This window comes from Mobula hypostoma, chromosome 12, assembly GCF_963921235.1.
Source record: "Mobula hypostoma chromosome 12, sMobHyp1.1, whole genome shotgun sequence".
Lineage (NCBI taxonomy): Eukaryota > Metazoa > Chordata > Chondrichthyes > Myliobatiformes > Myliobatidae > Mobula > Mobula hypostoma.
Genome location: NC_086108.1, coordinates 49,579,018 through 49,592,577, shown reverse-complemented (window position 1 = coordinate 49,592,577; position 13,560 = coordinate 49,579,018). Strand labels below are relative to the sequence as shown.

Below are 13,560 nucleotides of genomic sequence, written 5' to 3'. Positions count from 1 at the left end.
AGAATAATAGTTGCTATAATCACCTGGCTAAAGAGTAAATGCATTTCCTGGAAGTGATTTTCATGACTGCATTGAACATTGATAATTGACCTCAATGGAACAGGCTAGGTGTCATTGAGTCAACACCTACCCATGATAGCAACATTGAGGGGAACAGTGCCAATGTGCATGATTGTTAATATATGCTCCAAGATCATACTATCACTTAAATAGTGGTCTTGAATCTATCATACCCTACAAGCTTCTTTATGGTAAAATTGTTTGTTCTATATTAATTATAGCCTACTGTATATGTCAGATTATGAAAACTTAGTACCTCCCACTTGTATTTTCCTCCCACGTTCTAAAGATGAATGGGTTACTAAGTTGTGAGCATGATATGTTGGCACCAGAAACATGGTGACACTTACTTGCTGCCCCCAGCACATCCTCAGACTGTGTTGGTCATTGACACAACAGTGCATATAACTATATGCTTCGATGTTTTGATGTACATGTGACAAATGAAGCTAATCTAATCTTATTTCTGAATTAAAATAAAATCTTATCACATTAAAATTTGAAAGATTTACAGAATGGTCCTTTACAATACATGTGGTATGTATACTGTAAGCAGGCTGATGCCTTTAATCTTTACTTTCCATTTTTGGACTCAAATTTCAATATTGGTTTCCCTATTTTACTCATTCTTTTTATCAGCAGAACATATTAGCAGACATGCCAGTAAGATCAACATGTAGGCTGGCATTTTCAGAAAGTAATAACTTTTGTCATAAGCCTTGCTCTTAGTCAACACTATCAAGGTATTGAATATACAGTAAACAGTATCTTCAAGCTCTTGGGAACTTGAAAGCAGACACCTACCTTGTTTTTTACTGATAGGTAACAGTCAGGGCAAACCTCACAGCCTGTGGTGCTGTTGTAATAAGAGTTTCCTGCACACTGGTTGCATTGATCTCCAAAAACTCCTGGCTTACAACTGCATGTCCCATCACCCCTGCACTGTAAGGACCAAGAACCTCTTGGGTCACAGTTACATGCTGCAAAAGTAACATTATTTTTAATTAAGGTCTGTTCCTTCACTTTCTTTGATACAATACTTCTCAAAAGTTTAGAGAAAACCTGCAGTAATGGAATATGGAAACTAAAGCATAACAAATGTCTCACTCCTTTATTGTAAAACAACTATTTTATTAATGAAACAGTTAATCTTACATTCAAGCAGCCTGTTCAGTCACCTTAATAAATCCATTGACCGTGGGAGAAGAGAGTTTGCATTTCATACAATACGTTGCCTAATGTTGCAAGGGAGAGCACAAAAATGTGGGAAAGTTTGCTTGTGAAGTTATTACCTTGAGTTTGACTTATTTTTCCCACCAGTCATTCACCCACTCGTGGCCTTACTTACCATCCCCACCACTCTTTAACGTTGATTGCCACTAAACAATTCTTGGCCGTTGTCACAATTGAATATATTTAATTGTGTTTAAAAGAATATGATTATCACTTTTGATACATAAACCACGAGGAATTCTGCAGATGCTGGAAATTCAAGCAACACACATGAAAGTTGCTGGTGAACGCAGCAGGCCAGGCAGCATCTCTAGGAAGAGGTACAGTCGACGTTTCAGGCCGAGACCCTTCGTCAGGACTAACTGAAGGAAGAGTGAGTAAGGGATTTGAAAGGGGGAGGGGGAGATGGTTTTGATAGTTGCCATTTGAAAGTTGTCAGGAGGCAACGGGAATTGATGATACAGTTTGTGAGGAGCTCTGTGGAGGGAGACAACTTTTCCTCTATTTAGGTCCTTAAACACTTGGTCTCAGACTAGTTCTGTGCCTTGTCAACAAATCCGCAGATGGTTATCCCCTTTACAATGGCTAACCGCTGAAAAACTGAGCTCATTCCAAACTAGTAAGAATGGATGTCTCAGACACAGAAATACCATGAATATTTTGAGGAATTATTCCAAAAAGCACAGTTAATTTATTAGATTGTAAATTAATTTTAAGTGCTTCAGAAATTGTTGAAAAAACCGACTTCCAGAACTGTTCTAATATAGAACAAGACCAAAACATATGTGTCAGTGTAGCTATCTCAGTTTTACATCTATCACAATGACTATCAACATTAGAAAAGATTTTAGAAAGTCTCTCCTTTGTCAAATGATAACGATGTACAATTTTAAATTGAATCAATGAATGGCTAGTACAAATTGAAGAAGAGTTAACCAACTTCAATATCCGCATCCAATCCTCCGTCATAAAAGTCAAATTAAGTTCCTTTTCCCAATCCTGTTTAATCTTAGATAAAGGATGCTTATCCCATTGTAATAATACATGTTATTGCATTTGTTACATTGATAGCTAGGAGGGCCATATTGTTGAAGTGGAAGGATACATCAGCTCCCACTTTGTCACAGTGGTTCTCTCAAGTGATGCTATGTCTTAGTTTGGAGAAAATTAAAAGTTGAACCTTTGAACCTTTATTTGATTTTGAGAAAAGATGGGGCTCATTTGCTCGTTATTATCATTTGAGTTAATTGATATAATTTTTCCACGATCTAATTGTAAATTTTTGAGTATATTTTCTTCTCTTGTTGGCGGTTTGATGTTTATTTTTAGAAGCTTTTTGTATGATGCATGACTCTGGGATTGTACACCTAATGGGTTCTTTTTTCTCTCACTTTTCTGCTTAGTAGGTTTTTTTTGTTATCACAAAATTTTTTTCAATCTTTAAGATAATGTCTTTTTTGAGGCATTGTAAGTGTTGTTACTTCAATGTACTCATGTTATTTTTCCTGTATAACATAACAATAAAAAGATTTGAAAAGAAAGAAGAATGGATGTCTCACTGGATATCTGCCATATGTGGATCACAATCCAGCAATGTAAAAAGAACTTCTAACTTAGCAGCCTTAATGTAGTGACTTGATTAGAAAAAAATTGAATCAAATGAGAACATGAAGTGGCTACAGTTTGCTTTAATGCAAAACTAACCTAAAGTTTTGCAGATTCAGTGCATGAAATTAATTGCACAAAGACAAGCACATATAAAATTTAAAAGCAGTTCTTACGTTTGCACTTTTCTGATGGATTAGAGGCAAGTGCGTTTCCATAGAATCCAGGTTTGCACCTCTCGCAGTGATGTCCCGCAGTATTGTAGAGACAATTCCGACATTCCCCCGTCCACTGGTCACAGTTCCCAATTGAATTGGGATCCACATTATTGTTGCATGCACAAGGTTTGCAGCGTCTACCTGCTCGTGGGTTTCCAAAGTACCCTTCTTCACACATTTCACACTGTTTACCTAGGAAAATGGTGCAATTAGATCAAGGAATGAAGATTGCCTGTGTTTGAAACTTGAACTTTGGTGTTAACTAAACACTAATCATTCTTAGCCAAAGCAAGTTCAACTACAAGTTTAATTGTCAATCAACCATACACATGTATGGAGCCAAACAAAGCAGCGTTTATTCAGGGCCAACACAGAGCACATTGCATATATAGTATATACAGGTAGTTATGATAGCAAAGAAACATACAGTCACAAAAAATATAGCCTGAGTCCCTGAGTGGTATGGCCTATAAACTGATGGTGCATGGGATGTTATCCTGGAACCATCATTTCCCGAAACAACCAATGACTTTAATATGTGTTCTTCTCACATACAGTAGATATGTTGTGTTATGTTAAATTATCAATGCGGAGTGGTTAACCATTTGTAATCTGAATACTGAACTATGAATGGGAAAAGTTAAGCTCATCACAATTCTATGTTAATTTAGTGACTAAGAAAGGATTTGTTAGGTATGATTTTGGTGTAGTGATGGTGAAATTATTTGCTTCATTGTAGTTCTCTCTTGTGGTAAACCAGGAGGTACTTTGAATAAATGATGCAATTATTGACTGAGTGTTATAATGAGGATATCTAATGAGGATGTCATGAACAGAGCAAACACAAAAAGAGAAATAATTTATGAGATCATGAAAAGGCAACGTAACTTCATTGGACATGTGATTAAGAAAGAGGAGTTAGAATGTACGGTAATTATGAGAAAGACTGAAGGGAAGAAAGCAAAAGGAAGACAAAGGCAAATGATGATGGAGACAGAAGCCAGAGAACTGGAAATGAATACCAATGAATTGATCCACTTGAACCGAAACAGGAGTGTGTGGGCCATTCCAGTCAAAGCTCAAACTGAGCATGGCACCTGATGATGATGATGATGATGTTCTAACAGTGAGATCTAGTATATTCAATACATAAACCGATCTACGGTAATAACTAGCTTCACGTAACGATAATGTCTCAGGAACAAGATTGATGGCAAAACAAAAATATTAATGCCACAACATTTTGGGAGATATTAAAGGAGTTCCAAAGTGTAATCAAAATGCAGTTTATATGGAGCATCTTATTTTTTGTTTAAGTTTGTACTGTATTGCTATGCCTGATGCTATAAAAACAGGTACAATAACAGTTATAAATGCAGTATTACATAGGTTAATTCACTTCTGGATGCGATGAAATACATTTCAATGTAATTTACTGTATCTTTTAAATAAGGTTTTATCTCAATTCTTCCTCATCACAAACGGTCCCTCAGGATGGAGCTTGCATGATCTCTGGGCTAAATGAAGTCTGCCACAGATGATGTAGAGGTGCTTGATGAAGCATTTGATGGGGATGTTGTGTACTATCTGCCACACTCACTTGCCCTTTACGTAGTTACAATGAAGAATTAATGTTTCCAGCATGTTTACTGTTTTCAGCACTCAAGGGTCAGGAATTGGTGAAGATTTTACAATTTTTTTCAGAGAATGTTCCTTTATTGTTTCCAGATAATTTCCTGCTATGATGGAGTTCGGAGTACAATGTCTGCTTTGGGAGTCTGGTGTCATCCAGCCAGTAGATTTGAAAAATACTTTAAGAGATCATTGGTAGTATCTCTGCAGTTCTTCTTGGTGCCATGTCATGATCTCTGTAGTCCAGTACACATGCCAGGTTTGATATTATGATCATCTAACACATATTTATTCAGACAGCCAGCTCATTGGAGGTCTTGGTATATTTAATCACTAATTGTGTTCTTAATTTGCCAATGTCTTGTTCTGGACCTTTATTGTTGGGGGTGATGGGGGTGGAGTTGGGTAGGGCAGTGCTCTGCAATGGGACAGACAGATAGATGATCTTTGTTTATGGATGTTTAGACCAAGACCCAATTTGGACAAGTTAACAATGACTTAAGAGCTGGGACTTTGAAACCATCTTGATTTACATCTGGAAATGTTTGCATATAGATGATGTTTTAAGAATGTTATACAACACAGCCTGGCATAATGGGTAGATTTTCTTAGGGCATTCACATACAAGGTGGATAATGTTATATGGCTGTGCCACTTATGATAAATGGTTCTAACCTGAGTTGTATATAACAGTGTATTTCCTTTGTTTGAAGTACTTTTTGTCGTGCTTCTTTCATGTGCTCTTAAAAATAGCAACTTTAACACATTTAAGGTTGATAGATGTAGCCAACACTTACCCATTGTTTTATCTGGACAGCCCACACATATAACCTCCCTTGCATCTGGTGCCACAGTGCAACCTGTACCTGCAGGACAAGGGCAGACACTGCACCCACTTGGTTCAGAAGGATTAAGGTAGTAACCATGTGGGCATTGGTTTCTGGATTGATCACTGGTGTAACAGGAGCCTAGAATGCAACAGGAAAAAAAATTCAAGAATTTGTCAACTGGACAAATGGGCATTTTCCCTTTTTCCAACATGAACTGAACAAATTTCTGTTTAAGGCAACCATCTGACACCAAGGCAGCTGCCTTCCCTTGTTGTCATCTACTTCAGTGCTCATTGTTTGTGTTAAATATTTAATTAATTTCACACAGTCTTTCATTGATCTGTATCCCCACTTATTCCGGCTAAAATTAGATATTTGCTCTTTTCCTGGCAACTCATTTCTATAAGAGCTAGAAACATCTTGGATAGATCCTTCCCATCCTTTTTCTGATAGAGTGACAAAGGTATTCTCAATGTTGAACTCAGCACTTACTAATACCTGGTGTTACTCAGTTGTTCTATTGACGTCCTTGACAAATTGACCAATGGGAATAAGTAAAAGCAAACTGACATCAAATATCATGGAATATTGATCAGGCATTAAAAAGTGTATATTGCAGGTAAACATTAGATTTATTTAATGTCTACTGTTTTATAAGTGTAATCTTTATAAAAAGAAAAACCAAGAACATCAAGACATTAGCACATTTGAAGTTGATGGATAGAGCTGAATTTTGTAAGTGGAGGTCAGCATGCAGTCACAACAATTATTATGTATTTAGTACAAGCAACCGGAAATGAGTTTCTGTCCTTGTGTATTTCCGTAACATTCCATACGAATTTCTCTCCCAGTACTCTACTTTCACCAAGAGTCCCACAGGTGTTTATTAGGAGGAGAGACGTAGATAAGAGTCTCCCATTCCAGAGTCAGTTTATCAGCAGACTCACCAGTTTCTGGGTCGCAGGTCTCACTGGGGCTTTGACAGTTACATGGCACACAACGGCTGAAGTGTCCGAGATGACGACTTTCCCTTGTGTAACCTTTTGCACATTTCTCACAGAATCGCCCCTCATGACCCGTTGGACACGTACACTTCTCTACCCACTGAGCTGGTTTTCCATTGCCAATTCGGGCGGTGTGCAGGACTACATTATCAATGTGGCCAGGACCTAGAATACAAAGTATTCAGTTTATTCTCAGTACCATATTGCTGAACTATTACATGTTTCAGTAGTTTAATAACACTGAGAAAGTACTATGCTTATATTCAACTATGTGTTGACTGCTTGTAAGTGCATTCAGTCAGGCTTTAATAGTGCTCTTACTGAGCAACCTAAAGCAGTACATCTAAAATGCCCTTCTGCATTGAACATTACAAAATAGAAATGAGGAAGGCAAAGAATAAGAATCCCTGGAGCAACACTGATGTTCTAGCCTGAGCCACTTGGTTCCTAAGCTTAGATCTTTAAGTGCAGTTTACCTGCACAACCTGAACATGTTGATATTTCAACTTTCCAGAGACCTGGCTTAAACCCAATCCTTGTCCAAGCCCTTCACAGAGGCCGGACAACGATATGTCAGCTATGGGTCTAGAAGCATTGAAAGTCATTGGCTGCCATCCACAACTCTCAGGGAGAAAGTAGGGCGTCTGCAAATCTTAAGCAACTCTCAAAAGATGGAATCCAATACTTGTTAGATTCCTTAAAGGTTCCTGAATCTTCCCTATGTCTATCAGATAAAGTAGATCTGGATGAAAAGTCCATCCATTCCTCTAAAGAAACGTCCATTAGTACTTTGGGGGAAATGGAAGGACTCAAAGCAACTCTGCCTTTATTGGGGAAGTACGTGGATCGGCGTAGAAAAGGAGAGGCCCGTTATCATGGCTCATTCTTCATTGCTGTGGGCTCACTGAAGAGGAAAGCCAGGAATCACCAGTTACTGAGCAGTAGCAGGAATGGCTGGCTCATTTTGTTTTCTTCTAATCTGGATCAAAGCGAGTGCCATTTGTGCCGACAGCTGAAATTAATGTGCCCTGGAAATGCAGAAACCTAGTGTAAGGGTTCCTAGTCATACAATCTGGCAATGGATTGCTCAGCAAGGATATCAGAATCAGAGGCACCACGTTTATGTCAAAATTGCACTTTATCATCTTTCAACATTGCCATTCCCATTGAAAATATAAGTTTTTCTATGTTAGAGAAGTTGTCAGCTTTTGCAGTTTGCCCAAAGATTCCAATCTTCATTGATTGCTAAGCTTATACAATAAATAAACTGAAAAACAGGGGGAAAAAAGAATAGAATTATATGAAAAAAACCACTAAAAATGCTGACAAGCAACTTCCATTTTTGATGAAAGGACATTGATCTGGTACATGAACTATTTTTCTCTCTCTGCAGATACTGTCTGAGCTGCAGTTTCTGCCTTTATTTCAGACTTAGGGCATCTGCAGCCTTTTACATATGACACAAATAGTAAATAGTTGCCTGAGACCTCCAGTGGCCCACTTTCAGTCCTGATGTCCAGTGTTGTCTGTGTGGAGATTGCATGTTCTTTCTGATTTTCACCTGATTTTCTTGTTTCCTCCCACATCTCAAGAATGTGCAGATGGTAGATTAATGGGCCATTATAAACTGCCCCTGGTATAAAAGGGAGTGGCAAAATCTGGGAGTAGATGTGTTGAAAGTGGTGACGAATAAAGTAGGGTTATTGCAGAGAAGCAGGCCTAAACAACTATGATTCTATGGCTTAAAAATAATAATAAACTAAAATTCCTATAACATTGGCTTGTGTTAGTGCTTTTTTTGCTTTTCCAATATCTTTGACATCTGCTTGAAGTTAATTAGGAGCTGAGAAAGTGTCCACCGAAAGTAACCAAACCGGTCCAAGTATCTGCACGGGAACAATTGATTGGGACCATCTGCCTGAATGTAATAGCTGTGATACTGTATTAATCTGTTGACAGATGAACACAAATATTGATTGATGCTTCAAACTTTTTTACATCTGCTTCACATATTCACCTAAACCTTTGAACATATTTTGGTTGTTCTCTGATGAATTGATTTGCTTTGCAATATTGTGCTTCCTACATTTAATTTACCCCAGCTCAAGGGAGCTTTACACGGACTTACTCCGTTGGGTGTAGGTACCACGGATTTTGATGGCCCTGAGATTACTGAGCACCCGCTGGAACTCAAAAGAGGTTATAAATGGCTTCCATCCATACTCCAGAGCCTCATGGAGCCTACAGAAACAAAAGGAAATTATCTAAGATAGTCAGATAGTCTTACATCATTTGATTACTAAACAAAATACCAACAGAAAAATTTTACAATCATGACTCTTAATAACAAATAAACAGTAAATGGTTTATTCTATCAATTCTTTAAAGATTACAACAAAGTTAATTATATGGCCATTGTAAGAGCTACCTTCTGGTAACATACTGTGGACTTAATGATAGTTGTTCCCACTCAATCCCAATAAGCACTATGCCTTAGTTCACAACAGGGGTATTCACCGGGAATTGTAGTTGGTGCTCAATGTGGTGGAGGTGATCTGGTTGGTTTTATTTAATCACAGTTCAATCAGAATTATTCATCAACTGAACTTTTAAATACTTGCTATCCAAACATCTGCTTTGTCTACCTGTAATTGTATGTTTGCTTGTTCGTGGATGGCATTGGATTGCCTTGTGCGTTCACTTGTGCAGTTAGTGTCTGACTGGCTCCTTCCAGGATTAGGTCTTCCACTGATGGGTAGGCACCATCCCTTTCCAAGTAGAATGTGAAGGAGAGATTTTGCCCATAACTCAACATTTGATTTCCAAGGAACTTGGCTAAAGACGGAAAGAAGTGGAAAATGAGAAACGATCTTTACAACCTACATAATAGCAAGCTGAAACAGGCCTTAAAATTGGCTCTATTTTCAGTTCATAGCTATAACAAATTCAGTTGTTTAATGATTTTTCTTATAGCATTTATTGTGAAGCAGGAGAAACAGCAAGCCATCCCACACTTGATCACTGTTTTCGATTACCAGCTGGTGAAGTCACGACTGGGTTGTGCACCATCAGGAAAATGCTGTTTTTACCTGTGAAGGCCAAAGGGCAGCCTTTCAAAGGGAGACCAGCTCCCACCTAATTGTTAAGGCCTACACAGCATCCTACTGCTAATGCGCAGCAGCCCACAGCTATCTAAGAGATAGGGGTAGGAATTCTCAATATGGCCACTCAGACTGGCTCTATCCATCAATAAAATCATGTCTGTGCCAATTTCAGCAACTCCACATTCCTTGCAACCCATGATTCCCCAGTAGTACAATAATTTGTCTAACTCAGCTTCATATGCAGTCAGCAACTCCATGTTCAGCTTTCTGGGGTAGAAAATTGGAGAGATTCATAATTCTCTGAGGGAATTCCTCTGCCTTTCTGTCTTAAATGGACAAGCCAATATTCTGAAACTTAATTCTATATTATTCCCTTTAACATAAAAATCTCACATAGATATGTTACTTATCTTCAGCTAAGAATGTAAGAAACAAAATCAGTATCAAAAATGATTGTGTCAGTTGTCATGGTCAAAATACTGATTAACATTACAATTCTAGCAAAAGTGGAAATCCACCCTCTCTACCTGTTTTGTAAAGTACTGACAATTAGAGTTACTGACAATCCACTTGTGACTGCAAAATTGAAAGTTGCTGATTCTTGAAGCGAGCTCAAAATTAATCAAAATAGTAAAAGTGTTTGAGTAAGAGAACACAAAGTTGAATGATAAGAGCATTCTAAATGCTGAGATATTGCATGCAATTTCAGATGGGCGGTTTATCAAAGCATGCATCATATAATTGAACCAGAATTAACAAATTGCACGCAGTGCCTGTAATTGCTCTCATCTCACCTGGAGCAACAAAGTATACCGGGTATTCATCTTCAGCCTGAAGAATAACGTCACGAGATGATGATGATCTCATGAGAGGGAGATCAGAACCCCAGCGATGCTGTGCTTTCCAGTTTTCAGTACCTGTGCACAAACCAAGGCTAGTAAATTACAAGCTCTTTGTAATTTTAATGACAATTAATTATGTCTTTTTCAGCAATATCCCAGATTAGCTGAAATCAGTAAATTAAACACTAATATTAAACTGTTCCAAGGTTGTCAAGCGGAGGAGTGGTAGTGGGGACAAGCTCCCACTACCTAAAGGTGCTCCTCACTGCATGCGCCTCAAATAGCCTCTGACAACCAAGTCCAACTCCTGGCCTTCTCGTGTGGCTTAGCCTCTAAGCCCCGTGGAACTGTTTCTACTGACAGGAGAAGGGGCGAAGGCGGGTCCTGGCGCCTTAAAACCAGTGCTTCGGGTAGATGGAGCTTGTCAGCCTGGGAAGGCAGTCCATCTAGGAGAGGGAAAACTCTGATTTCAAACCTCCACTGCCTTGTGGCCATACCCACTCATGGGGAAGGCTTCAGTAGTAAACCCTGAGGACAAATCCAGAGCTGGAGTCCCTAAGGCAGTCTGACATTGCCTTCAACCTCGTTCTGGCAATTCCTGTGACGACACTGGTGCCAAGCTGTATCGGCCGTTGTCCTTCCCTTGGACAACATCAGTGTCATAGAGAAGGGAGACTTGCTGCATGGGCAACTGCCAGTCTTCCATACAACCTTGTCCAGGCCTGCACCCTGGAGAGGACACTCCAGCGTCGCCTCACTGCGACGGTACAACACAGACGGACTTTCCAGGGGCAGATCAATGGTCTCGCAAGACTAATGGATGCCATCACAAAATTAAACTGCACAAAGAAATTATGCAAGCAATCACTGTACAATCATTGGACGTATAATAGGAGCCATTCTCTTCCGTTATGTAATGGAGAATGTGCAGTGTATACTCACTAGTCACATTACATAACATGATAATTAGTAATTTCCAACCTTTACCACTTGCAAAAAGAAATTATTTTTGGTATCTTATCACCCCTTGTCGTGGTTGTATTGTAAAGGGTTAATCCTTACGCTTATCAAACGTCTTCGCTACTGTGACCTTGGGCGTATGTGAACTGGCTGCAGGAGCTTAGATTATGACTGTGGAGATACAACACAGCAACCATGGAGCTACAATACAACATTCAGAATGCAATCTACAACCAGGTGAGCATGAAAATCAGGTGAACAGTTGTGGGTTGTGAAGTGTGTTGATAGTGATGATAAGTGGTCCTGGTTTGGTGGTTTGAGATTGTGCTAATGTATTGACCTACCTACTGCAGCATTTCATATCAGTGGACTGGGTATAAATATACTGCAGCTTGGGCCTCGCCAATGAGCTGGTCGTGTACGGTGCCACGGGTCGGGCAGTGAGAGGGGCCTGTGAACACCCAGATAAGCATCTTAATGCTTGCTATTCTGTCCTAATAGACAAAGCTTTGTAGTTCTAAGTACATAATTGGAATTTGCGTCTTTCTTCCTTACCAAACTGATGCACAAATTTTTTGGTATAACGTAACAATGGTGCACTCCTTTTCTGAAATATTTCAAGCTGGAGTAACATGCATTTCAATGTTATGACAAAGTGAAATGTTAATACATTGACAACTTCCATAACATTACTAGATTAGCTTTTGAATCCACTTCCTCTGAAATGGAAAACAACTTTTGTTTCAGGTGAGAATTTAAATGGCTCAGATGGGCACTTGGATCATTATCTTTAACACCTGCTGTACTGTGATTTCTTATCAAAGGATCTTACTGTTACCTGTCTTGCATTTCCTCACACTACTACAAGTAAGAGTTTAGTTTGTACAAAACTTCCAATAGTTATTCTCCAACCCTACAGCCCGAAGGTGGACACATTCCAACCTGACTCCTCCTGTCACCTCAATGCTGATGTATGACTCTGTAGACACTAGCTGCATTCCAGAAACTCTGCTCTTGGACAATGAATGTTTGTAGGCCAGCTGAGGAAAGTGAAGATGAGATGCATAGCTCTCAAAACCGGAAGCCCAGGCTGGCTTCTCCAAACCGGTAGCTTTTGGCTTACTAGGGTAACATATTCCAAAATGTCAATACACAAATCATTCAAACAATCTTTTCACTTTGACTACTCGACCATTGATTCCATACACAGGCTTGATTTTACATTTGAGTCCGCCAAAAATTCTGGCTCGTGACCTCACTTTATTCTTAATGCTAACTAAATTTCTACCATGATTAGTTGTTGAGCGCTACCTCAGCTCAGTTCATTACAATAGGTGCCACAGTACCTGAATCAAAGGTGGATGTGATGTCAGCCTCCTGGTAACCATCATCCACTTTGCAGTCTGATGAATGCCCAAAGCAGAAACATGCTGAACAGCCCATGGGGTTTTCTGGATGAAGGTTGTAATAGCCAAACTTGCAACTTTGGGGAAGAAAAAAATCATTTGGAATATGTTTCTTGTTGCTTTATTTACATGATACTGGTGTTCCTTTGAGATATAGCACTGCTCAACAGTACTTCCAAATCAGGCAGACACCTATCAAATGCTGAAAGATCCACCTAATTCATGCAAAATGACCCTTGTTGTAAAATAACATCCAAGACCAGGGATTAATTTTTACTATGCATTTTTGCTCAATATTTTGTTGAAAAATAAAATGGAAGACTAATAGTTTTAATCAAATAGCAATAAAATAGTAACTATAAAGGTTAACTAATATGTTTAATAAAATTTTGTGCAATTTGTATATTTTATTAGCTTCAGGTATAGGTCCATAGGTAGGTAGGGAGGGAGGGTCAGAAGATATTGTCAAAGAATTATGCCGATGAAGTAACTAACAATGCTAGATTTGCTACTTTACCAGTATGACTTAAGGACAGTTATACTTGCCAATGTTAAACATAATTATAGTGTAAAAACATATGTAGTTGCACGTGCATTTTCTAATGGAGACACAGCGGACTGCAGATGCTGGAACCTGGAGCAACAATCAATTTGTTGGATAAACTT

At 38.8% G+C, this 13,560-nt stretch overlaps 1 protein-coding gene across 1 annotated transcript in view; it reads right to left on the bottom strand.

The window, feature by feature from the left end:
* The window catches only part of LOC134354788 (laminin subunit gamma-1-like), a 54,043-nt gene that overhangs the window by 18,278 nt on the left and 22,205 nt on the right, over positions 1-13,560 (bottom strand). The window contains exons 5-12 of the mRNA XM_063064046.1: positions 12,835-12,971; positions 10,481-10,603; positions 9,228-9,417; positions 8,711-8,823; positions 6,526-6,747; positions 5,546-5,716; positions 3,075-3,308; positions 865-1,040 (exon numbers count right to left, since the gene is read on the bottom strand). Coding sequence (XP_062920116.1) covers positions 865-1,040; positions 3,075-3,308; positions 5,546-5,716; positions 6,526-6,747; positions 8,711-8,823; positions 9,228-9,417; positions 10,481-10,603; positions 12,835-12,971 — 1,366 coding nt within the window. The remainder of the gene's footprint in view (positions 1-864; positions 1,041-3,074; positions 3,309-5,545; positions 5,717-6,525; positions 6,748-8,710; positions 8,824-9,227; positions 9,418-10,480; positions 10,604-12,834; positions 12,972-13,560) is intronic.